Source organism: Ipomoea triloba, chromosome 8 (assembly GCF_003576645.1).
Source record: "Ipomoea triloba cultivar NCNSP0323 chromosome 8, ASM357664v1".
In the NCBI taxonomy this organism is placed as follows: Eukaryota; Viridiplantae; Streptophyta; class Magnoliopsida; order Solanales; family Convolvulaceae; genus Ipomoea; species Ipomoea triloba.
In genome coordinates, this window is record NC_044923.1 from 4,123,766 (window position 1) to 4,148,619 (window position 24,854).

The following is a 24,854-nucleotide window of genomic DNA, read 5'->3' on the forward strand; positions in this document are numbered from 1 at the left end:
TAAAAAAAAATTAAAAAAACATGTGTGGCAAACAGAATGAACATAGAAAATTGGAAATGCGGAAGCAATATTGAGAAAAGGAAGGGGGACCAAAACTTCACTTCGGATATGAAGGAGAACATTCTTAAAAAGAAGTTCTAAGTGGTCCCTTCTTAAGCCTCATTGCAACATTTTTGTAACATAATAAATCTATATAGAAGATGTTATTTTATGGCTTTTTAAAGATTGAACTTTATACTGATATGTTCACATTTGCAAGAAATTATCCTATCTTTCTAGGTTATCATACACATTTCAAGTGTGGTACCATGTTACATAGAAAATATATATAATGGTCCTAATTCTCTACCCGTGAAGCATGTATAGTAGCTAGGTTGGGGTAATTAACAATCTTGTAGCCCATTAGAATATTATAACTTTTATTTGTGTGTATATGTTATGAATATCTCATATATTACTGAGTATAGCGAAGCGGAGTGACAATACTTGTCTCCAAGATTCGCTGAGTGCGTCAGGGGTACAGGGTATCGCACAACAATACGGTACATAGACAATTTTGGAAATCCAAATAGACATATGAGGTTATTTCACTTGCATGTATTGTTCTCATACTATCCTAATTCAAGACCCATATGTCATATATATACTCTTAAACTATAATAAACTTTACTAATCAAAATATAATGACCATTAATCACTATAGATGTAAAATTCAAGTCATGCAATCAACTCACCGATTATTGCCTTCAGTCGTGACATCAAGTCAGACAATAAACCACTACATATTTAATATATAGTTAAAGGAAGTGCATATTAGTTGTATTGTATATTTAACGAAATTATATGACATATTTTGTATAAAGAAAAGATAGTATAATTTGATCAAATATAAAGTATACCGACAAAGAATTTTCATATATCCATGGGTTATCTTTCATCTTATCATATTTCTTCGTACGTGCATGTGATATTTCTATGATTAGAAACAAAAGATTTCAAGAATCCTGATTGTTGGCATCATGACAAAACACAAAAAACCACAAGTTCTGGAGAATTATGTCGTCATTGGAATCTAAGGTTTAGGTGCTGAGGCAGGCATAGAAAACAAGCTAAGTAAAACCAGAAACATTTATATATCCAAACAGGATTCACATATATAAGATGATACATCAGACAACATGTCTGTAAAACAATGATGGAGTTTACTTCGATTTTTCTAGTACAATTTATCTCTCATGTAGCCCTGTGTAGTTGTGATCCAGGTATTATACAGCAAGGGGTAAAAACGTCAAACAAAAACTGAAGTACAATAATTTGAAGCACACAGTACAGTACAGGAGAACAGGAGAAGAACGAAAATGACTCACCATTTTGGATATAATATTAACGACAGCTCTCTTTTATGGTAAAAGTAGATGCTACCTTGAACCCTGCACCATGTCTTTTCCACATAAGACAAACTACCTTTTGCAAGAGAGAATGAATTCATGAACTCATCAACCTCTAGATACAAAGGTATACATTTTATTCTAATTAGCCTTCATATTTCCTTTTTTTTTTTTTAAATAGTCGAGGACCGAAGTAATTATAATTTCAATACTCAACACTAAACTGTAAATTTCCATACACAGAAAATTCAACCTAAATTTACAATGTTCTTGACAGTAATCAAACTTCGCCCTAATAGGGCTTCCATTTGTATCACTCATTATCCCTGATCACTAACAAGAGGTAGTTAGCGGATGTATGTTTATTTTTTATCATTCAACTATAAGTTCATCAGTCCAGAAACCTTTTAAAAAGTTTAATTACGAAAACAATCTTGAAACATATAACGAGATTAGTCCGTCGACAATAATAATATTATTTGGATAAGAAGATTAAAATACTCCTCAAGTAGCTCAATCATTATTAGACCAAGTGTAGTGACAACTTGTTCCTGTAACAGTATGAAATTAATTAAGCTGTGTACTAAAGTTGGAAAGTTCCCTTTTTAGTGCGCATTTGTTAACTAAAAATAATAATATTTTCATTCTCATGCGCCGGTGCCTGTTTCCACTCACAAAAGCTCATCAACTTACACAGTAAAACCCTAACAAATTAAACCACAAAAACACAACCCAGAGATCATACATACCCTAGAACACAGCAAGATCAGACAACCTTAATTAACCTCGTATCATCATCATATCAATGAATTCTCCTAAGAAAATGGAGAAAACCCCAGGCTGTTGTTTCTTCTGCATCATGAAGGAACAAGACCCCACAATCAGAAAACCAAAACTCAGAGCCTTCTTCAAAGCCATGGGGGATTTGGTTATTCAAGATCAAGAACTCGTTGTGGTGCTGAGTGGGATATGGAGCATTGCCATGGCAAACCCTAACGACGGCGAGCTCCCGGCGGCCGGCGTTTTGAAATGCATGGCGGAGCTGATCAAGAAAGCCCTGGAAAACGCAGATTGGCTAATGAGAGACCAAAACATTTATGTCCCATACTATGCAGCCCACATCATAGGCTCTTACACCATGAACAACGCCGCATCCGCCGCTAAAGCGGCGGATTCCGGCGTTGTCCCGCCGCTGGTGGCGCTTCTGAGGGGGAAGATGACATGGGTGGAGCAAAGGGTGGCGGTTAGAGCGCTCGGGCACTTAGCTAGCTACGAGAAAACCTTCGAATCCGTGGCGATTTTCGAGCAAGAAATCGTGGAATTAGCTATGGATTTAGCCTCCACGTGCTTGGAAACCGTGTATAACGAATTTGTGAGAATTAAAGATAGAGCCGAGAAGGTGAAATTGAAATACCATAGAGATTTGGTGACAAGAGGGGTTGGGGGATTAGAAATGGAGAACAGAAAAGCTGAGGAATGGGCCTCTCAGCTTCAATGCTGGAGCCTTCATCTCCTCAACTGTTTTGCAGTGAAAGAAAGGAGTTTAGATCTCATCTGCACCCCAAAATTCTTGAGGGATTTGAGTGGAATGTGGGGAGGGTTAATGAACCACACTTCTCCTGGGGGTATAGGGCTAATCAGAGTTCTTTGCTACAACAAATTTGGGAGAAAATGCATATCTGAATCCCCAGAAACACTCAAAACTCTCTGCAATCTCTCAAGATCCTCAGATGATTGGCAATACATGGGAATTGATTGTCTCCTCCTTCTCCTATCTGATGTGGATACTAGGTACAAAGTACTAGAAACCTCAGCTTTGTGTCTTGTGGATTTGGTGGAGCTTAGAACCCTAAGGGGGAGATTAAACCTCGGCGAAACAATCACAAGACTACTCCTCAGAGATTTCAAGAAAATCAGATCAAGAAAAGTGAAAATCCTCAAGAATTCAGAAGCTGAGAGGGCATTGGGAGAACTGTGGGGTTTAAAGGTGGAGAGGAGGAAAAGAGAGCAATCTATGAGTGAAGAAAAGCTTGAGGAGAAAAGGGTAATGGCTACTCTAATGAAGCAACAAGGACACCATAGTTTCAATTTGGGGAAATTCTCAGAAGCCCTAATCACATACACAGAAGCCTTGGAGTTTTGCCCATTGAAACACAGAAAAGAAAGGGCTGTGCTTTACAGCAATAGAGCTCAGTGCAGGTTGCTGATAGGGGAGATTGATGGAGCCATTAGCGACACAACTCGGGCGCTTTGCCTCTCCAATCCTCCAAACTCTCATGCCAAGAGCCTGTGGAGAAGATCACAGGCTTATGACATGAAAGGATTAGCTAAGCAGAGCTTGATGGATTGTATAATGTTCATCAGCACTTGTTTCAGGTCTGAATCTGCAGCTAATCCCAAGAAGGGTGTGAAGATCATCCCTTATTATGCTGTCAGGATGATCACCAAGCAGATGGACTCCACCTGGATCTTCTCCAACTGCAATGGAACACAAAAACACAACAGCATTGGTGATAATGTTGATGACAACAACAAAAGCAAAAGCAAAACCAGAAATTGCAGACAGCAAAAAGCTAGGTAGGCAGGTTTTTCAAGGCCTGTTGAATGATGATTGATCATTCATGTATGATATGTGATACATGTTATATATGATAATATGAGATTTTATGGAAAACCCCAGCCAAACTGGTCGAACTGTTGACTTGATAACTATCCATAGGGTTACAAGTCAACTCGGAACGGCTTAGTTTGAGCTAACAGGGTTTACCTAATACACACCCTGGGGTAGTGGGGTTAGGTTTTGGGGGACAGTGCCAGCTAAGTTGATTGGGCTATTGAACTGGTAACCACATATATGGTTACAAGTTTGACTCTCAATAAGAACAGCCTATTGACCTTCTTCCCTTCTTGATTTGAGCTGATCGATACCTAGTGCACACCCTCGGATAGTGATGACTGCGAGTTTCTCTAATTTGTTCTTTTCTAATAACCCATCTGTGCGGTTTGATGTTTCTGCAGGATTGCCCACTATCTTGAAGAAAGCTGTGATGGCTGAAACAATGTGATGAGTCCAGATATGCAGCTAGCACTAAGCATAAAATGTTGATATAGTGGCATTGCCACAGAATATTTGTACCATTTTTATATGCAGTCAACATGGTGATCAATTTGCCTGAATCCTTTGTACTATATATTAATTTGTTTCTTTTTTGTCTGGTAACATATGATGGTACAAATTAAACTGCGATCATCAGATCACCCATTATTCTGCAGATCTAGCTTGGATGTGGGGTTTGTGGTAAGGACCACAACTCCATATTCATTAAACAATTACCAGAAATTGGAAATTTAGTTGCAATTAAACAATTAGCAGAACTTCATCACTGGTTTCATTATATTTTACTTATACTGTCTTCTTTTACTTTTTTTTTTTTTCTTTTTAGGGTTTCATATTTGTTAGGTTTAGTAGTCGGTCTCTCAATCTTTAAGCTAAGGTGTTCAAAATGAGTGACCAAGTGAAATATGATTTTCATACTTAGATATTACAAGTTCGATTCTTGCAAATTCTTTAGTATGACTTGCAGGGTGCTCAAATTGAGAGAATGTGTAAAACTATATATAGAAATATGTATGTTCTAAAACATAATAATATATAAGTACTGCATAGGAATGGTAGGATTACGATTGTTAGACAACGAATTCAAAGTCTAAGACATACATACAAATATACAATCCTATTTTAAGGAAAAATGTTCAAATAAACCCTTGAACTTTAAACAAAATAAATAATAATAATAATAATAATAATAATAATAATAATAATAATAAGAATAAGAAGAAGAAGAAGAAGAAGAAGAAGAAGTTCTTGAACTTTAAAAAGTTGTAATTAAACACACCAATTTGCCATTTTCTTTTGCATTGGGGTCCAATAGCCGGTTATTCACTGGTAACTAGGGTTTTCAAAACGAAAATGTAATTGGGTAATCTAATTTTTTAAAAAAAGAAATAAAACTAACTCCTTAAGTAAGCTAAATTTGTGCAATTAGACCAAAAGTAACTTACTAACATGTACTCCTGGTCCACTGTTGATGATTTGGTGGTTAGCGTTTAAAAAAAAATTAACAATTTTAAATTATAAAAAAACTAATCATTAATTTTTATATCTGACCCGGAACTGAATATGCTTTCAATTCATCTCTCGCCCGTCGATAAAGACCTTTTCTTTGTCTCCGCTTGGAGATGAACTTTTTTTGCCTTCGGCATAGAGACAAAGAGGTTTCCTTTCGCACTCCCGAGACGAAGTAGCTTCTCGTCTCTGACTTGGAGGTTAAAGAGGTGGTTTTTTAAAATTTTATTTTATTTAAAATTATTAAAAATAAGTATTTTAATTTTTTAATATTAACCACCACGTTAGCTAGATTTGGAGCACATGTCACTCTTGATCTAATTGCATAAATTTTGACATGTTTGTAGAGTTAATTATTATTTTTTTAAACTTAAATGATTCGATTACATTTTCATGTGTAGTTATATGATTAATTTGAACCTTATTCGTTTTATTTACTTTAGAGATGTATATTCCCTAAAAATTTCTTAGTGATGATCTTTTGGAAAAGTATAACAAATTGAACTCGATTATTAGCAACAATAAGTAAGAGGTGTAGTATTATAATTGTATATATTGCCATCAACACAACTAGTATGTCACTCGTATGATGCATATATGGACTAAAGATAATAAGTATTGATGTTATATTATGATACTTAAAATTATTAGTTTTAGGGAAAAGAGTCAAATAAGCCCCTGAACAATAGCTGAAAAGTCAATTAGATTCCTAAGCATTTAAAAAGTACAATTAAACTCTTTAACACTTTAAATTGGGATAAAGAAGCCCAAAAACTTTAACACTTTAAATTGGGATAAAGAAGCCCAAAAACCGATAACTAACCTACCATAGCAGATCATTTACTGTTCAGGAAAAATCCGACGACCGGCGACGGCTAAATCCGACGACGGCAAAATCGTCGCCGGTCGCTGGACTCCGGCAAAAGGCGACCAAATGGTCACCTTCCGCCATGGAAGGCGACAAAGGTCCCCATCCTCTGGTGGAAGGCGACCAGATCTTACACGTCTCAATCAATTTTCTAAAAATGAAGTCTCAAGTTTGAAATTTAGATTCTCAATCAATTTTCTAAAAATGAAGTCTCAAGTTTGAAATTTAGATTAATTAGAAGTATAGTACCCAAAAAAAAAATTGTATTTCATAGTTGATGAACTTGAAGGGTACAAGAAAGTAGGGTTAATTGGAGTCTAAAACACAGTCTCAATCAAAAGCTGCAACTCATCCTTCAGTTTCTTTTTCTTTATAATCAAGTCATCTGTAACATAATTGTCTTCGCTCATCAGTTAGGAAATCAAGAACTGAAAAAGGTAGAGTTCTGAGTTCAGTTCATTTTGCATATGCAAAGGCAATGCAGTGTTTATAACTTGGCTGAAAGTTTTCGAGCAGATCGCTGCTGTAGTTTGAAGCCTCGTTTTATGATAGCACGAGGGAGCTTGGTTGCAGCAAACTGTTATTGTCACACGTTTCAAAACTCGGTCTGAATATACCTCTGCCTTAGCTCCACCTTCTTTGATCCTCTTCCTCGTCTACTGGAGTATACCATGAAGGTCTTCTCTTCGAGTTGCTCAATCTGTAATTCAAGAGCACTTCTTCGTTACAGATTGGTCTAGTAGCCACGAGAACGAGAGACTTCAGGATGGGGACATCTGCTCCGCTGCTGCTATTTGATTTCCAAGATTTGAACCAAAAGCTGCCTAGTTTCTTCATGTTAACCTCTCCATTTCCAAATGAAATATTCGGAATGTAAGGTCTCAAGTCCTTCTCGGTTAGTGGGAAGTCGTAGGAGCAGACCATGACATTCGGGGCCATGTCCTTGGCTGGATGATTGGCAAAATGCGCAAAAGCTAGAGGGTTTCTCCTCTCCAACACTTCACCTTTATGTCCCATACTCGTACCATCCAACGGTTTACTAAGCATCCTCCAGACTCGGTCAGAACCGTTTTCAGCACCTTGTTTAATTGGTGTAGCGTGTGGGGCACACGATCCATCCCATATTTCACGAGATTCTCCGCCAGCACCCCAGGGCTTTGCATTGATCACGGACCCATCATACCTTGTGATCAAGTATGAATTCTGTGCATCAACTCTTGGATATCCGGGAATGTAACGGTAGTATGCTGGAGAATAGACTACACCAGGATAGAATGCTATAACAGCTCCCAGCTCAGCTTCACCGTCTAAAAATAAACCTTTGCCAGCATCTTCATGTGGAATTTTAGATGGTTTTACCTCAAGAGTATAGCCAATGAGCTCCTTCAACCTCTGAGAAACCTCTGCACGCTTTAAAGCCTTGGTTTCAGGAACAGCTGTACTGCAAATTTGTGCGTGATTAGATTCCAAGGAGCTAGCTACTCGTAGCAAACAAAGTTCTCTGAGCGAAGATGCATAAAGGCACTATATGAAAAATATAAGCAAAGGTGAAATAAATAGTTCATCCAGAAATGAGCATGAAAGTGTTCGTGTGCGCTTACATTTACAAGTTTAGACAAGTACCGAATTTATTTTTACAAGTTAGAATAAGTACATATAAAACTACAAGCTGAACATGCCAAAAAGCTGCTATAATGAAACAATGTCTTTTTTCTCCACTTTTAGTTTTTGAAGGAATTTGTACATTCAAACAGCTACAAACAAGTACTAAGGTCTCTATCAAATTACAGATGCTGAGATGCAGCAACTAATTGACTTGTTCACTGAACAGAAGCATTTAAATTTTCCTATTCGGACATTGTTTATCATGCCTACAAATTATTGGAGCAAAATTTTGCATGTAGTACAATAAAATACAAAATAAATATGTCTGGAAATGTCCAATTTTTTGTCATTAATAACTGAGAGCCAGTGATACCAGAAATCCCCAGAAGAAAAAGCACACTAACTTTAAAGGTGCACAGCACAACACAGTTTTTCATTTTTGTGGGGATACATTCCATATTTGGCTCCCTATCTTTTATTCTCTTCAACACTTCAAATAAATATTAATTCTCAAATAAGGCCAGCACAATCGTCATGCCAGGTAAGGAGAAGTAAAGTTGCATGCAAGTTGAAATAAATATTAATTCTCAAATGAAATACACAAAATGAAGAATTATTGAACTTGAGAGAATGATATGATAAAATGGCACTTACCAGGGCAATTATTCAAAGGAGAACTTCCACCAACAGCGAAACTAAGACCACTACGACGAGGAGGATTACTCCTTTCTGAGGGTGATTGAGGCTCAACAGGGCTCTTTGAAACAGGGATTAAAATTTCATCCATACATGTGCAGAAGGTTTCAATTTGACAGTGAACATTTTCCTGAACCTGCTTCTGTTGATCGTCAAGGGAGGCCTTGCTAGCCATATCAATTATCTCTTCTGCATCTTTTTCATCAGCACCCTTTCCCAGACGATTGTGGCTGAAAATATTGGATTATCATGAGAAGTTGAAACTGTAAAATGTGGAAACAATGACTGACTCGTCCTTCACTTGAAACATATCAGCATACTTTAATTTAGAATGATATAAACAAAAATTAGCTATAACAGACACAAAGGAGAGCCTGAGAAACTAAAAGAGGCAGTGGACATGTCAAAGCTTGGCATCTCTTAACAAACAAAAGTATATCAACGACAAATTGTATTTGCATGCAAAAGGACTAGCCTTCTCAAAGCTGCCTATGCACACATTATGAAAAGAAGGAACTACTTTTTTTTCTTTTTGTAATTAAGAAAAGGAAAGTAGTAACTTATTATAGCCATAAGCCATGTGTCTGCCATCTTCCATAGACAACAAAAATAAAATTACATATAAAACCCAAATACTAGTTACTACTACAATAAAATAACATATCAAAACCTCTACCATCTAGGAATAAAAAACAATGGACATATTAAAGATACTTGCACAAAAGTTCTTATGTCTAATTCTCATCCTTTTCTCTTTTATGGTTGTGAAACCATTTCAATCTTATTAAAAGCTCAACATGGAAATATATACCCAAACGCTACTGAAGATGAATCTGATTACACCTTCATGAAAAGAGAAGCAATTGCATCAAGGATCATTTCCGAGTAGTACTAATTAGAATTTAATCAACTTATAAAAGCAAGCTTTTGTAAGATGGGCAAAAGTGGTTGGCCAAATCTCCAACACTTGCAAATTTCACTCAATACAAATACACAGCATGACTAAATAGCTTTAGAAGTAACATTCCAAAAGCAGTAACTAAAATAAAATGATAGTCCATAGACCTGCCATATCCTGCTAAGATAAACTCCACCATTTCACAAAGTTAGAAAAACTCACCTAGTATAAAGGAAAAGGCGATTTATATCTGTCTCAAACTGAAAATGCCTTGGATCTCTTGCAAACGTGGGGCTTTTTGCAAGAACCTTCACAGCCTAAAATTAGAGCAAAATTAAAAGATGAGATTTTTAGTACAAAATGATGGTTTGAAAGACCCTTTTTTATTCATATTGTGTGATCAAAACAAAAAACATGCCAATATCGGATAAAATCTTAAAAACTAATATCAAGTTTTAAGCATATGGAATCTATGAAATTTCAGATGGAGGATGGGAGAGTAAGATGACCTGTTGAAATTTGTTAAACAGAAAGGCCATGGAGAAGCCACTGGTCTACTTGGTAAAACACCCCACTCGCTCCCCTGAGCTGAATTCTGCGGCGGCTGTAACTGTGGAGCGATAGATCGACGGTAAAAGAAAATCCGGAGGAGCAGTTTATAATTTTTGAAATGTTAGGGCAATCGCGGCTATATATGAATTTGGGGAGGACAAATATTTACGATGGTGAATACATTTTCCTTTGAATTTAACAAAAATGCCATTTGGAGGAATATTGAGGCTTTTCAACAAGCTATGAATAATTGAAGACCATCATAAATGACCCAAAACATTGTCAAGGTTTGATAAGTTACATAAAATATTGAGCTTGAAATCATTGTCGATTTATGTTAGGTTAATAAAAGCTAATGACCCTTCCGAGTATTAGTTTAGTAAATGAAAAGTTTCACTTAAAATTTTTCAGTGTCAGTATTGTTAGATTCTTTTGTGCTTTAGTGTACAATTCGACATTGAGTCTCAAAGTTAGATTAACTTTATTTACTTCCTATAGGTTCGGAAGCAAGTTCATGGAGTTCAAGATATAGTGCAACAAAAGTAGGAAAACATAGGTTATCAAAAAATAATAAAATTATTCACACCGATAATTCAATTAGTTCATGAGTGATAAATTGTGAGCAAAGACACATTATCAAACTCTAGCAGTGACAACATGAGAGTTTCACCTAATGTGGTGGACACCATACACTAGTCTTTTCACCTAATAAGTAACTGAAACTGAGTCACCATGATTTACTTTTTCACTATTATCGGACCAAGGTTTGGATCCCTTTTGTGGGCAAAAAAGAATAAAAGCTAATGACTACACAAAAACCAGTGGCAAAAGCCTATTCTTTCATTCTGTTGGATGCAAGTATGGCTGAGGTCACCTGTCATCCACAGGAGACATACAATGACAACAAGACTGGGCAACCAACAAGAACAATAACGTTAGTTGCTATAATGATAATAATAAGGTTTCTCTGCACCAATTTTGGTACAATACCAAACACAGACATCAAATTCCGAGATCAAACTGCACCTACACTTGAATCAGCCTTTTTGACACACCACTGTCTATTGTAGCAGAGGACTCATTGCTCCTCGCATGGTCTGCAGCACCACTAAAACTGCAGAAAGCGATGAAACAATATAAGTACCAAAATGCAGAAGAAAACCCGAGAACGTACATGTTGCCCCTGGCCATAGTTCAGTTGGTTAACCAAACCAATCCAGAGTAAGGTTAACGGATTGTTTCATTAGCAGCTGTGCAAGTTCAAATCCTACCAAGGGGAGCGGGATTTGCCACCAAAGTTTTAGGGCAATGGCAGGTGGAGGCCGGCCTTGGGGTCTAAACCCAGGCACATACATTGTTTACACTTTGTAAACCGTGTGAAAATAGCCTAAGGATGAATGCAATATTGGTTTAAACCCTAAACCTGAGGGCCCCTCACCCCGTGCCCTGGGGATTGTGAGAGGAGGTAAACCTGAGTGCTTGTTTTTGGCCCCAATATTGAGATCCTCCCCCATTGAGGACTCGAACCCGGGTATTTGTTGGGTCACTACACCCATACTCAACCTTTCGATCACTGAGCTATACCCCGGGGGCAAGATGAATGCAAATATGCAATATGTCATCATGAATGAAGTTATGAAGGAATGTCTAATATCGAAGGTTCCAACCGACTTACCAATCAAACAAACGAGGACAATGGCTGAGAAAGCAACTCGAACGGAGCGACTATATTGCATGTAATATTGAGACCTCTGAAGCTGTCTTTGAATGGCTCCATACAGACCATACAGTTGCTTGCCATAACACTTATCAGAGCCATCGATGCAACTCTTACTCTTTTCATAGCATTTGTTAATGTCCTTCACAGAAAAGAGCAGATTATATCACAATACAGTTAAATTCAAAAGGAAAAATCCTAACCATATCGGTAGCCATCCAGGAATGACTAAACATCTGCAAGAAGAAAATATTCACCCTACTCAACTGCTGAATATGCGGTGGTAATGAAGCACGGCCTACTTTGTTGTGATCAGAGGCCTTCAACTTTCTGTAACCATTCCTTGAGCACTTCAAGTGGTTTGCAAACTCCTTGCCATTCAAAAATCCTGAAAAGCTAGGAGTCTTTCGCATGGGAGATTCAGGTCGTCTATTGGGGACATCAGTAGCGACTGCAATCTTCCATGCACCCATGTCAGCACTGGCACTAGCCGTCCTACGGTGCCCTGAACACTTCTCCTCCTTAGCCTCCACCCGACCCTGCTCTAGAGAATTGGACATCTTAGTCGAACACTCGGGCATCAACTCTCTATCAGCTGCCTCAGGATTCACTGTCTGATGCTCTTTACCATGAACTCTTCGAACAGCAGACGATGTGGATGGTCCTGATGATAGGAACACTGCAAGCTCATTGCACTCTCTCTCGTCTAACAACACCCATGGCAATGGCGGCTTGCCCTGAGAAACTGCTGATTCATTTAAAGAGCCCTCAACTTTCTTAATCTGACTGGTAATAGCAACAGCAAACTCGCGATGCCTATCTTTTGCAGAATCCGCTGAATTATTATTAGTGTAGCTTGAATTAACAGCCCTCTCAAAGTCATCCAACTGCATTACATTAATAATCCACATTTCACCCATGCATAGGCAGCTATACATATTAAGGGAAAGGCTACAATGCTTATAGAAACAAGAATTGATAATACCGGAGGCAATCCCAAACCAAGTTGGTCAGACAGTTGACTTGGTAACCACAAACTTACAAGTAGGGATGTCAATCGGGCCCGAACCCGATGGGCTAGCCCGAAAAACCCGAAACCGATAGGGCTATAATCCGATAAAAAAATTAGCCCGATGAGCCCGAAACCGATAAGCCCGATGGCCTGATAGGGCTAACCCGATAACCCGAACTATTGAAAACTATTCTTTATTATAGAAGTGATGCGAAACATAACATAGATGAAATTTATAGGTGAGTTCATCTTTAGTATTTTTTTTTATCACTAGGTACATTTTTAAATAAAATTTTAATAAATATATTACAATATAAATTATTTTTACAATAATAAATAATGAAAAGTTAAAAACTTATTATAACACACTCTAGATAGTTTGTTAAGGCTAGTGTCTTTCCAATGCATTTGTTAAGTGTTAAGTATGCAACTAGTTTTGACTTTTGATCATATTAGTAATTTAGTAGTAAGGTTATTAAGTAAAAATAAGCAAATTAACAAAAGTCAAAGAAAAGCTTTTCAATTTTCTCTTTGAATGACAGAAGCAACATTTATCATTTTATCTCACAAAGACACAATTTAGCAAGATTTTCAATTTTCCCTTTGAATGCACGTGAGCACTGCCAAATGCTAAAGTTAGTTATTAATCCTATTATGAATATTTTAAAAATGGTAAGCTATACACATGCTTTCTCGTTGAGAACTAATGTCGTTTTTCTCTAAACTTTTAATTTTGCAATTGCATTTATTAAATTTTAATGTGCTCAATGCTCATCCGGTTGACCCGTTCGAACTTCTAATGTTCTATCGAATATTCAAATGCAAGTATTTTATTTATCTCTTGATTTAAATTTCAAAGTGCCAATGCTCATCCGGTTGAACCGTTATATCGAATCCGGATCCGGTTGACAACTTGATCCGTTTTATCGAATGTAAGTATTCATTTTCGATTTTAGTTCAAATAGTTTAGCCCGCCCAATAAGCCCGACAACCCGAAGTTTAGGGTTAGGACTAAACCGAAGCCGAGAATAAAATAATAATTAACCGACAACCGAATCCAATAAGCCCGATAACCCGACATGACTAGACCGAAACCGACAGGGATGGCCCAATTGACATTCCTGCTTACAAGTTCGACTCCCACTCCCAACGGAAGGAGCCTATTGGTCTTCTTGGTTTAAGTCAGACAATTATGGATAAATTAGGTACCAACCAAATTGGTCAATCAATTGTCTTGGTAACCAAACGCTTACAAGTTCGACTCCCATCAAATGTGACATATTGATCTTTTAGGTTTGAGCCCATCAATGGATAGTAGCCTATTTACCTGTGGTACTTTCGAGGCTCTAGGGTCATAGTTTCTGTAAATAGGAATCATTTGAATACTTTACCTGCCATTTAGCCGTGCCAAGAGCAGTCCGTAAATCTCGACGAATCTCATCAGAGTTCGAAATGGTGGATTTATCCTTCTTGGAAACAACCCATTTTCTATAAGTGGATTCCATCCTTCATTATAAAAGCAAAAGAAAATAAATTATTATATATTACAAAGGCCTATCCGCATAAATCCAACAAACCCAACAAAACCACAGACTCGTACAAAACTGGAGAATATACATTTTGATGAAGACTACAAATAAAGCAAAACGCACGCAGCGGAAAGGGAAACAACCGGAAAAATCAAAATTTGCAGAAAATGTTACCTGTCGGCGGATTCCTGAACCTCTTCGGCGGCAGGAAAGAAAGGATCTTTCTCCCACCGATCAAAATGTGTCGCCATTTATCCTCGAATTCGAGATTTTTGTTTCCCAATTTACACCAAAGGATTCAGCACCGAAAACCAATAGCTCTGTCCAGAAAAATTCACAGATTACGTCGAAATGAGAAAGAACAAGCCGAATTTAAGGATAAACAACAGTCTTTCGAATTCAAATGCGCGAGCGAAATGCGAAAATTGGAGATTTTATGCGTTCTATTGGATTCAGAGAACTAATTTTCCTTTTTTTCTTTTTTCTTTTTTCTTTTCCATGTTCGATTTCGGTTATATATATGGTAAGCAAAATCCGAAGAAATTTGCGTTAACGTACGAATTTTTGGGGGTACAGTCAAAATGATTAAATGACCGTGCTATTGCCTATAAGTAGGACTGATGTTGACCATGGAGGGGATTTCTACAAAATAATTTCTAATTTCGGGGAATTATATTTTTGTCCTTAAATTATTCAAATAAATTTATAATTAATAATAACGATTTTTACATTGAATTTAATTATATAAAACATTACTCGTATTAGTTATTGTCTAATATCCAATATATTTCTCAACTATGGTAATCGTACACAACTTGGACCTCCATTATTTGGCTAGCACCCACTTTAATTATAGGGATAAACTACAAATAAGCCATCCTACTATTTGGGAACAAATAATTAGGTCATCGAACTCAAATAACCCTCAAATAAGCCACTAAATTCGGAAAAACAAAGCAATTAAACCATTAAAACTAAAAAAGAAAAACAAAAAAGAGCAATTAACCCCTTTTTAAAATTTCTGGCGACAATTTCTGGCACCGACGGCCGGTCGCCGAAAATGTTCGCCGGTGCCGGAAATTATCGCTAGAAATTTTTAAAAAGGGATTAATTGCTCTTTTTTTTTAATGGCTTAATTGTTTTGTTTTTTCGGGTTCAATGACTTATTTGAGGGTTATTCGAGTTCGATGGCCTAATTGTTTGTTCCCAAATAGTACAATGGCTTATTTGTAGTTTATCTCTTAATTATACCATCTTCAAGGGTAACTCTAATTAAAGTAGTCAAACAATTAGCTTGATAATTCTAATACTTTATATCTAACTTTTTCGTGGAAACTGTCTATTCAATTTTTTAACTGATAATTGATTATGATCACAATATGTATTTATTTTTAGTGCATATTCAATCGGTTAATGGCGTATGAGAGGTTAGGCGGGGTAATGGTGAGATACTGCAGGGCACCAGCTAAACGCCGGTATTGCGTGGTATTCTCAAATAGCTTTGGCGTAGGAGATATAGTCTGTGTAAGGGCGGCTGGAGTGGTTAGCAGCTTGCAATTAGTCATCCCAGCCCTGTGTAGAATGTCCTCCATGTACCTACGCTGAGAGAGCAGCATGCCGCCTGCTATCAATAGAGTCTCGATGCCAAGAAAGAAATTGGGTGTGCCAAAGTCTCGGATTTTAAATATGGACGATAGCCCTGAATCATTACCCATCATGATTATATTATCGACATATATCAAGAGACAAACATGGGTTTCTTGAACTGAGTAGTTAAAAAGAGATACATCCGTTTTGGAAGCCGGGAACCCTGCAGAAAGTAAGAAATCATGGAGGCGTTTGAACCACATCCGAGTAGCCTGCTTTAGGCCATATAGAGACCCTGTAGATGACACACATTATCAGGATGAGCCGGATCCTCATACCCAGGTGGTTGCCGCATGTACACGATTTTAGCTAGATGTCCATTTAGAAAGGCATTGTGGACATCTAACTGACGCAGCGTCCAATCCCGTGAGACCGTCAGGGAAAGTAACATACGTACTGTAGTCAGTTTGACTACCGGGATGAATGTACTGAAGAAGTCTTAATCGACTTTGTACCTGTCGATTGTGTTATTGACTTTGCGCTTGGTGCGGTATACCCACTTGCACCCAATTATGTTCATTCCCGGTTTTGGCGGGGTGAGCTTCGAGTACTGTTGTGTAATAGTGCGTTAAACTCCTAATCTATGGCATCTCGCCATTGCAAATGGCCGACCGCTTGAGAATAGTAAGTGGGGTCAGCTGTGACTGTTAGAGCATGAAACTGATCACTAGTGCCCCATGTCATATGCCACAGTCGCATCGCGCAATAAAACTTGCGTATGATGTATGATACATGAGACGTAAATCCCGCTTACATCTCATGTATATAAAAAAATAAAAATTGATCACCGAAAAAGACAACCAAACTTTTGTATCTCTCATTTTAATTCAAATTTCAAAATCTTCTCATTTTTATCAATCTTTTTTGCAACCCTCATTTTTATCAATCTAAATATTTTTGTTTCCCATTTCAATCATTGACCCCTTTTCTAAATGAGAGATTGAGAGGTGAGTTCGTGGCCAGTAGCGTAGTACTAAAAAAAAAGAAAAAAAAAACTAAAACCCTATCTGGTATAGGTTTAAGCGTGTTTCTACCTCATCAAGTCTCTAACCGGCGCAGCCATGACCGACGAAGAAGCTCTGTGCGAGGCAGCTCGGAACGGCGACTCGGACAAAGTGAAATCATTGATAGAGTCCGGGGCCGACGTCTCCTATTTCGACAGCGACGGCCTGAATCCACTGATGCACGCGGCCAAGCACGGCCACGCTGAGGTTGTCAAGGACCTCATCGACGCCGGCGCTCCCTGGAATGCTCTCTCTCCTTCCAATCACTCTGCCGGCGACTTCGCCATGGAGGCTGGCCACCAAGAAGCCTTCGACGTCCTCCTCAATGCAGGTTAAAACTTCATACTCCTTACCATTTTCATTGTTAAAGTGTAAATCCAACTTACATAAATTAGTTTTTCCAATGCATAAAAGTGAAATTTATGAAATTGAAAGTTTTTTTTTTACATGTATTAAGTATAAAATGGTAATATCTCAGCTAAAGTGATCATACTAGACTTCTGCAGCCGTTGAAAGATTAGTACTATAGTAATTTGGGAAATTAGCAATCTGGAACAACTCTAATATTTCTTTAGGGGTGATAATAATATAATTGATTGAAGTTGCTTTGTAGTTCTTACATCCCCTTATGTGATGGTTGGTACTTTCAATATGTTTGCCATTATTTATGTACTTTATGTTAGTTCTCAAGAGTTTATCCCTGAAGTTTTCCTTAACCTTCTGGTTTGTATGTATAGCATTACAAGCAGAATTGATACTTGGAACAATTGCAAGGAAGGGAAATGCGAACAAGATCTCCGATGATTACTTGGATGATAGAGTTAGTTTCAGTGAGGATAAGATTATGGATGCAGAAAGCAAGGCTGTTATGATGGCTTGGGAGAAACCATTGATGGAGGCTCATGCAAAGGCAGTTTGCTCAAATGGCGGCCATGTTTTGAACGTTGGATTTGGAATGGGGCTTGTGGATACTGCCATACATCAATACGCACCTGCTTCACATACTATTATTGAAGCTCATCCTGAGGTTTATGATCGCATGAAACGTCAAGGATGGGACAAGAAGGATAATGTGAAGATCATTTTTGGTCGTTGGCAGGACGTTGTTTCACAACTTGAATCTTATGATGGTAACCCCCTACTAAGCCTTTCCCCTAAAAACTTACCAAAGTGAAATCATAATCTCATTGTAGTTATAATTGGTTTTGGATCCAACTGAATTAAAACACGTGCCTAAAGTGAATAATTGATGAAACTTCAATGGGAAATGGCCATTGACTTGTGATTTCTGATGAAGCACAATTCAGCCTTCAACCTTGTAAAATCAGTTGGAGATGTCTAAACTTGTCCTTTTTGATTGTATATGAAACTGTCATTTGATGTGAAATTTTAACAACTAGCCTTCTAGCAAATTAACAATTCTTGGATTTATTTTTTCAATTGTTAGGTATATTCTTTGATACATATGGGGAATATTATGAAGATATGCGAGAGTTTCACCAATATCTTCCTAAATTATTGAAGCCTGGTGGTATCTATTCATTCTTTAATGGCCTCTGCGGAGGTAACCCTTTCTTCCATGTTGTTTACTGTCAATTAGTTTCCCTGGAACTTGGCAGCATGGGCTATTCTACACAGTTGATACCTCTACCAGTGAAGGATTGCTTAAGTGAAGAAATCTGGGAAGGTGTTAAACACAAGTACTGGCAGTTGGATACATATTATCTCCCTGTTTGTCATTCTACAAATGAATCTGACTGATTTTATTTACTTTGTTTTTTTAGTGATAACAATAGACCATTTTGTGGACCCCCACACATAGGGGGAGCTTTGTATTCCAGGCTGCTCTTTGTTGTTTCAATATAGTTATTTTCAAGTAAAGATCATTCGTTCACAAAACGTAACAGCAGGATATGCATATCTCTTGTGATATTTTGTTAAATTCATAGTTATTCCATGTGTACTAATTTTCAGCAATGATATTTAGAATTTTGTAACTGGTGGATTGTCTCTTGTTGTTTTACAAAAATCTCATGGCTTGCAGCATCTTGTTGAGTATAAGGAAAATGGAAAGAAGGAGAAGTGGGCATCATTGTGGTGTATTTATTAATTGATAATGCAGTTTAGTTACTTTTAAAGAATAATATACATAAGCTGTTAAAAAGAATAGCAGTAGTTCAGATAAACATGTTTAAGAATTGGCTGGAATATTCCATTACCTAACTGAATTGATTTTTCAATAATAATATTTGAATTCAGGTGTAAAAGGTTTGGTTTAAGTTTTTACAGACAGATGCTGAATTCTTGTTTTAACTATATTGCTAATAAAGAGCACTCTCTCCATGTGAAATCAGCTAGAAGCTACAGGTACTGCAAAGTTTTTAGACAAATAACTTAAATATAAGTAAAAACAGAGAAACTATTAAGTTCTATTAAGTTGTTGCCACCTACCATACAATCAACACATACTTTTTATACAAAAGTTTCTTGATAATATAGTCAGGTCTGGTTGCAATGTAGGCAGATTAGATAACTAAACAGATAACTATTACATTATTATTCTTATTCATTAAGTATGTGCACTTGGATAACTCCCATGAAGGATATAGTCATATAGATTCAGGAGAATCATGTCCAGCTGAAAGCAATCGGGCTACGGACATTATGTTTTCCATCTGACCATTCCAGATGAGCAAAGCTAGTTGTGCCTGATGGCATTGAACTAGCAATAAATGTCACTGTGTAGCTCTTCTTCTCATTTAATCTACTAAAACTTAAAGTTTGGGGCTCAACTATGATCTTCATAGACTTGGTCTGAAAAGAGACTGAGGCCTTGTATGTAGCTGGGTTGCCCACATTTGTGAGAGTCCTTGTGTACTTGATCACTGTTGTTTCTTCATTATCTCCAGCTTTGCCCCAAGCTGTCTCCAGAGGAACAGCAAAAGATGGGTAATTAAAATCAGCCACTCTGTATTCCTTATTTGTACCACAAGATATGTCTCTTTTTGTGACAGTCTTGATCATACTTGCACTGTAGCCTATGGCACAGAGGAAGTTTGTGTAATCATCAACTGTTGCATCATAAACAAGACCTGGATCAAGTGCTGATACCGGGTTCACGTGTCCAGCACCATGATCAAATGGTGTTGATGGCATACTAGTTGCTGCATCTTCAATGGTTTGCCCGTTCTTATATGTGCTATAGGCCGTTGTCAGAAGTGCTGATTTTATAGCTGCAGGGCTCCATTCTGGATGGGCTGTTTTGAGTAGTGCTGCCAACCCACTTACATGTGGGCATGACATAGAAGTCCCAGAAATAATATTGAAGTCAACATGCCTCTTGTCTTCTGCCAACCCAGTTGGTCCAACTCTCCTTGTCCAACTAGCGAGGATGTTAACACCGGGTGCTATAAAATCAGGTTTGAGTATTTCTGGTGTGATTGAGTTTGGCCCTCTGGAGCTGAATGCTGCTACAACAGGTGAGGGTTGGACTCCCAACTTGGTTTCTCCAAATGCAATTGTGGCTGTTGGATTGCGGGTGGAAGATATGTACTCCTTTATCATATCACCTGCAGTCTGACCAACAGCTGCTGTGGGGATAAGATGGGCATCAGCAATCTGGTCATCTTCGTTAAGGTCAGTGTTTGCTATAATCATCCCTATGCCACCAGCTTCTCTTACAACTAAACCCTTTTCTGCTCTTCTGTTCTCACCTCTGTCACATACCACAATTTTTCCAGCTACTTTTGCAGGAATCAGACTGCCAGGTGTGCATAATCTGCCATCTGATGTACTGGCATTACCTGCATACACTAGAGGTATTGGGGAACTGGATAAGGGTTTTCCACTGTAAAGTGATACACCATCAAATTTCTTCCCATTCCCTATGCTGATATATCCTGGGAATTTACGGTCAATTGTTCCTGCACCTATGGTTGCTATCCATGGTGCAGGGTTGGAGAGGCTCTCTGGAAATGGCCCGCTATTTCCGGCTGAGCAAGAGACAAAGATTCCTCGACTTGTTGCTGCAAATGCTCCAATTGCTATCGGGTCGCTGTAGTACTCAGCAACGGCACCACCAAGTGACATCGATATTATATTCACACCATCTTCTATGGCCTTCTCCATAGCAGCTAGTATGTCACTACTAAAACACCCTCCCTCCCAGCACACTTTGTATGCGGCAACTCTTGCTTGGGGTGCCATTCCACGTGCTGTGCCAGCACCAAAACCGAAGAAGCTTGCTCCAGTAATAGTTGATCCAGCTGCTGTAGATGCTGTATGTGTACCATGGCCGTCATCGTCCCTTGGTGACCTGGATTCAACGGCCTCATCAATTGGTCCGTTTGCTCCTTCATACCCACTCAAGAAAAACCTTGCTCCAATAAGTTTTCGGTTACAGTTTGATGAGTTGAAGTTATTGCCTACCTCACACCCACCCTTCCAGCTTCTGGGAACTGGACCAAGTCCGGTGTCATCAAAACTTTTTGATTCAGGCCAAACACCAGTGTCCAGAACACCAATAATGACATCACTTTTTATGTTATTCTGGAGAAAGAATGCTTTACTGTCACTCCCATCGAGCCCAAGAAATTTTGGTGTCCGTGTAGTATGAAGCTCATACTTAACTTCCTCCTGGACAGAAAGAATTCCTGTCTGCTTTTCAAGTGCTTTGGCTTCATCAGCAGTTAGCCGTGCTGAGTAGCCATGAATAACATGGCTGTAGGAGTAAAGCATGTCAGTATCTGATACTGACTTTAAGGATGAGTCATACCACTGGAGATGATCATAAAAGCCAGCTGGCATGTTGGATTTGTCCATGTGAATGATATAAGTCTTCTTCTGGTTTTGCACTTCTCCATCCACACATGCATGGAGGAATATTAGAAGCGCTAATATTGGAAGAAGCCTGAGCCTCAATCTTTGCATCATCATCATCTTCCTATGGTCTTTGAATCAGAAAAACCAGGGAGGAAACAGATTTTTGTGAGCACTGCTTTTGAGATCCTAAGGAGGACTTTAATGGAAGAATGGACCCATAAAGGAGAAAGTGGCTAATTTCTGAGAATGTGTTGATTGTGGAGCACAGGTATGGCTAATATATTGAGTCCGGGGAAGTCTACTGTGTCTGTGTCCCACACAAATTGTCCCCATATGATATGAGCTCATATTGCACTGCACAGGTTAACAAGTGGTATTATAATAAAGAACAATTATTGTTGCAATAAAGATGATCATGATCATTGATTAAGCTTTATTACAACGCGTCGTATTATAACGTGTTGGAAAAATTGCACTTTTCATCTTAAGTTATAAGGTAATTATAGAATTTATCCCTAAGTGTTGGTCATACTCACTTTTCATCCCTAAGTTATTATATGACCAACACGACGAATTCTACAATTACCCTATAACTTAGGGACGAGAAGTGCAATTTTTCTGAACTTGTTCTTCACTGTGATACAATTTATTCTCTGTTATGATACTTATTTAATATTTACGGATTTACCTAGTGATTGTGTGGGTACTCCCTAATACTCTGGGCTTCAAGATTCTTAGAATTATTTGTACCCACTTGATGACAAAATTGATTGTGGAACACAGATTTCTTTTTTTAATTAATTAATTAATTTTTTATTGACATGAGGATAAGAATGCTGTGACCATCAAATGTGTTCAGGATTTTCACATTTTGTTACTTTTAAACAGAAGGTGGCTCCGCCCCCAACCCTGACTACAATTGGAAACCTTGCATTATTGGTGCATCATTTCTTGTCCAGGTAAGTATTTGTGCTCATAAAGGAACTATTATCTCAAGCATATTATGTCTAATTACATATTCCGTACTTAATAAGTTTTAATAGGATTGAGCAATTTATAACGACCGGTGAATGAAAAGTAAGTATTAAGTGTCGTCTTTATTTTTCAATTGTTCTCCAACGCTTATTTCTAAAGTGTAGTTTTTCTTTTTCCTGGAAATGGAAGAGGCACCTTCTGCTTTTGCTGAGTGGCTCTCAAATTCTCCATTCGCTAACTGTCATTTTACTATGAAATATGAAACAAGCATCATTAGGATAAGGAAAATAGTCCGTACATGATTTTTACTAAGAAATTCTCCACTGAGCACGCCGAAAAGTGAAAAAGATTCTGATATTCTGGAACACCAGGAAACTGGGTGCTCAAAAGTGACTCTGAATTCCATCTTAATTTTGTCCTTTCAAGATTCTACTATTAAAGGTATGTTCTATTAATTCTATCCGCCTAATTGCTAGCTGTATTAGCCAATTATGTTACAGTATTTTACATCCCACTTTAGAAGTGCCTGTTGAGGCAATTAGCTGGAGTGACCCTACCACCCATAATTGCTGGTGGAAGGGATGGAAAAAGGGGGAGCTCTCAATCCTCTCATTCTGGGTGTTTTTGAATATGACTAATACAACCATTATCTCCCTGATTAATTAGCAGCCACTCTTGATTTTGAATTGACTATGCAACAAATGAATCACTTTTATTTATTGCCTTGACAGGAATGAATTGATGTGGAATAATGCAATGCCTATGTAAGACATCACTCCCTTTTATTTTTACTATGTTTCGACTTGACTCTCTTAAATATGTTTGGAATCTATTAATACATGTTATTGAATTCTAACATGGTAGTATTAGATAGGTTTGGTCTGGTCCATTGGCTTGTTGTAGATAACCAATCTTAACATCTTGTGGCCTATTTACCTGGTTGTTTTTGTCCAAATGTCCAGCCCCAATGCCTGTGTCTTTACCTGATTTCCCATATGGATGTCCATTGTCCACACCGTCTAGCCCCTGGCCTATTTAATTCACTCACTTGTCCATCAAGATATCCAATCTTACCGGCTCATGGCCTATTTAGTTGGTTGTCCGTTTGGATGTCTAAACCCGTGTTTGTCCCTAATTGTTCATCGAGATCGCTAAACTTCACTTCTGTGTAGCTTCTAAAGTGTAAATCACACTAGAAAGATTATGTGGGATGGGCTAGATCGAGAGCCTATTTAGTTAAACTCAGTTGTCCATCAAAATTTCCAATCTTACCGGCTCATGGCCTATTTACTCGGTTGCCTATTTGGATGTCTAAACCCATGTCTTTCCCTAATTGTTCATTGAGATGGGTAAACTCCACTTCGTGTAGCCTGCGAACCACACATACGAGGTAAATCACACTAAAAAGACTATGAATGTATTTGGTTCATGAGTTTAGACACAAGAAATGAGAATGAAAGTCATACACGTTGTTTGGTTGACAACTTTTTAAAACACAGGTATAGGATTTGATTACTCATATGATTACAAAACCCATTACCTAATTAAAATCAGGTGTCATTTTATTAATTCAGCCTTATCACTCATTTATTCGCATCCTCACTCATCTTTCCTCACTTCATTGGTTCCCTCACTTCATTGCTTGCTCACCTCATTACCACTCTTGAGATCAATTGTCTTAATTTTTTGATTTTTTATATTTTTAAAATCTTTATTCTGATTATTGGGTCATACATAATCAAACATCAATACTCTCACCAAAAGGCATTTTAATTCTTAATTAACTAGCATTTGATTCTCATTCTGATTTTTTGATTCTAATGTTCGAACCAAACACACCTTATGTGTGATGGACTCAATTTTTGGTAAGAATTGAGCTCGTGACCTTATGGTACAAGAACCATGCTTCACCCATCCATGGCCACACCATTCTGGTAAGAATTCATTTTCAATTGATCAAAAATGGATTCTTACATTTTGATAAGTGAAATCTGTGAGGAATCCACAATTACACAA

At 37.8% G+C, this 24,854-nt stretch overlaps 6 protein-coding genes across 7 annotated transcripts; 2 read left to right on the forward strand and 4 right to left on the reverse strand.

Moving 5' to 3' along the window:
• The first annotated feature begins 2,056 nt into the window (after positions 1-2,056).
• LOC116027996 lies at positions 2,057-4,557 on the forward strand. Its single transcript, XM_031269799.1, has 2 exons — positions 2,057-3,965; positions 4,407-4,557. Exons 1-2 carry the CDS (start codon positions 2,194-2,196, stop codon positions 4,441-4,443), a joined length of 1,809 nt encoding a protein of 602 aa, XP_031125659.1. The 5' UTR covers positions 2,057-2,193; the 3' UTR covers positions 4,444-4,557.
• A 2,068-nt stretch (positions 4,558-6,625) lies between these two features.
• On the reverse strand, positions 6,626-10,287 carry LOC116026644. Its single transcript, XM_031267976.1, has 4 exons — positions 10,091-10,287; positions 9,804-9,898; positions 8,642-8,913; positions 6,626-7,818 (listed from the first exon to the last, which is right to left on the reverse strand). Exons 1-4 carry the CDS (start codon positions 10,118-10,120, stop codon positions 7,007-7,009), a joined length of 1,209 nt encoding a protein of 402 aa, XP_031123836.1. The 5' UTR covers positions 10,121-10,287; the 3' UTR covers positions 6,626-7,006.
• Positions 10,288-10,701: 414 nt separating this feature from the next.
• LOC116026868 lies at positions 10,702-14,898 on the reverse strand. 2 transcript variants are annotated; one of them, XM_031268293.1, is made up of 5 exons: positions 14,566-14,898; positions 14,254-14,368; positions 12,118-12,737; positions 11,809-11,992; positions 10,702-11,247 (listed from the first exon to the last, which is right to left on the reverse strand). In XM_031268293.1, exons 1-4 carry the CDS (start codon positions 14,640-14,642, stop codon positions 11,812-11,814), a joined length of 993 nt encoding a protein of 330 aa, XP_031124153.1. In that variant the 5' UTR covers positions 14,643-14,898; the 3' UTR covers positions 10,702-11,247; positions 11,809-11,811. The 2 variants fall into 2 exon arrangements, with proteins under 2 accessions (XP_031124153.1, XP_031124152.1); XM_031268292.1 differs by having other exon boundaries at positions 12,108-12,737.
• Positions 14,899-15,782: 884 nt separating this feature from the next.
• Positions 15,783-16,333, reverse strand: LOC116027597 (uncharacterized mitochondrial protein AtMg00810-like). Its single transcript, XM_031269302.1, has 2 exons — positions 16,273-16,333; positions 15,783-16,201 (listed from the first exon to the last, which is right to left on the reverse strand). Exons 1-2 carry the CDS (start codon positions 16,331-16,333, stop codon positions 15,783-15,785), a joined length of 480 nt encoding a protein of 159 aa, XP_031125162.1.
• A 688-nt stretch (positions 16,334-17,021) lies between these two features.
• LOC116026771 (protein arginine N-methyltransferase 2) lies at positions 17,022-19,039 on the forward strand. Its single transcript, XM_031268160.1, has 3 exons — positions 17,022-17,373; positions 17,780-18,172; positions 18,490-19,039. Exons 1-3 carry the CDS (start codon positions 17,100-17,102, stop codon positions 18,801-18,803), a joined length of 981 nt encoding a protein of 326 aa, XP_031124020.1. The 5' UTR covers positions 17,022-17,099; the 3' UTR covers positions 18,804-19,039.
• A 404-nt stretch (positions 19,040-19,443) lies between these two features.
• Positions 19,444-22,130, reverse strand: LOC116027504 (subtilisin-like protease SBT1.7). The gene has a single exon (XM_031269203.1). It carries the CDS (start codon positions 21,978-21,980, stop codon positions 19,671-19,673), a length of 2,310 nt encoding a protein of 769 aa, XP_031125063.1. The 5' UTR covers positions 21,981-22,130; the 3' UTR covers positions 19,444-19,670.
• Positions 22,131-24,854: the final 2,724 nt, after the last annotated feature.

Coding starts and splice junctions, on each gene's coding strand:
- LOC116027996 (XM_031269799.1), top strand. CDS start 2,194: ATGAATTCTCCTAAGAAAATGGAGAAAACCCCAGGCTGTTGTTTCTTC. Junction 3,966..4,406: donor TGCAGACAGCAAAAAGCTAG/GTAGGCAGGTTT, acceptor ATGTTTCTGCAG/GATTGCCCACTATCTTGAAG.
- LOC116027504 (XM_031269203.1), bottom strand. CDS start 21,980: ATGATGATGATGCAAAGATTGAGGCTCAGGCTTCTTCCAATATTAGCG.
- LOC116026644 (XM_031267976.1), bottom strand. CDS start 10,120: ATGGCCTTTCTGTTTAACAAATTTCAACAG. Junction 9,899..10,090: donor TGTTTAACAAATTTCAACAG/GTCATCTTACTC, acceptor CTCTAATTTTAG/GCTGTGAAGGTTCTTGCAAA. Junction 8,914..9,803: donor CGCCTTTTCCTTTATACTAG/GTGAGTTTTTCT, acceptor CAATATTTTCAG/CCACAATCGTCTGGGAAAGG.
- LOC116026771 (XM_031268160.1), top strand. CDS start 17,100: ATGACCGACGAAGAAGCTCTGTGCGAGGCAGCTCGGAACGGCGACTCG. Junction 17,374..17,779: donor CGACGTCCTCCTCAATGCAG/GTTAAAACTTCA, acceptor TTGTATGTATAG/CATTACAAGCAGAATTGATA. Junction 18,173..18,489: donor ACAACTTGAATCTTATGATG/GTAACCCCCTAC, acceptor TTCAATTGTTAG/GTATATTCTTTGATACATAT.
- LOC116027597 (XM_031269302.1), bottom strand. CDS start 16,333: ATGCGGCAACCACCTGGGTATGAGGATCCGGCTCATCCTGATAATGTG. Junction 16,202..16,272: donor TAATGTGTGTCATCTACAGG/GTCTCTATATGG, acceptor TACTTTCTGCAG/GGTTCCCGGCTTCCAAAACG.
- LOC116026868 (XM_031268292.1), bottom strand. CDS start 14,642: ATGGCGACACATTTTGATCGGTGGGAGAAAGATCCTTTCTTTCCTGCC. Junction 14,369..14,565: donor GTTCAGGAATCCGCCGACAG/GTAACATTTTCT, acceptor TTTATAATGAAG/GATGGAATCCACTTATAGAA. Junction 11,248..11,808: donor TGTCCTCGTTTGTTTGATTG/GTAAGTCGGTTG, acceptor CGCTTTCTGCAG/TTTTAGTGGTGCTGCAGACC.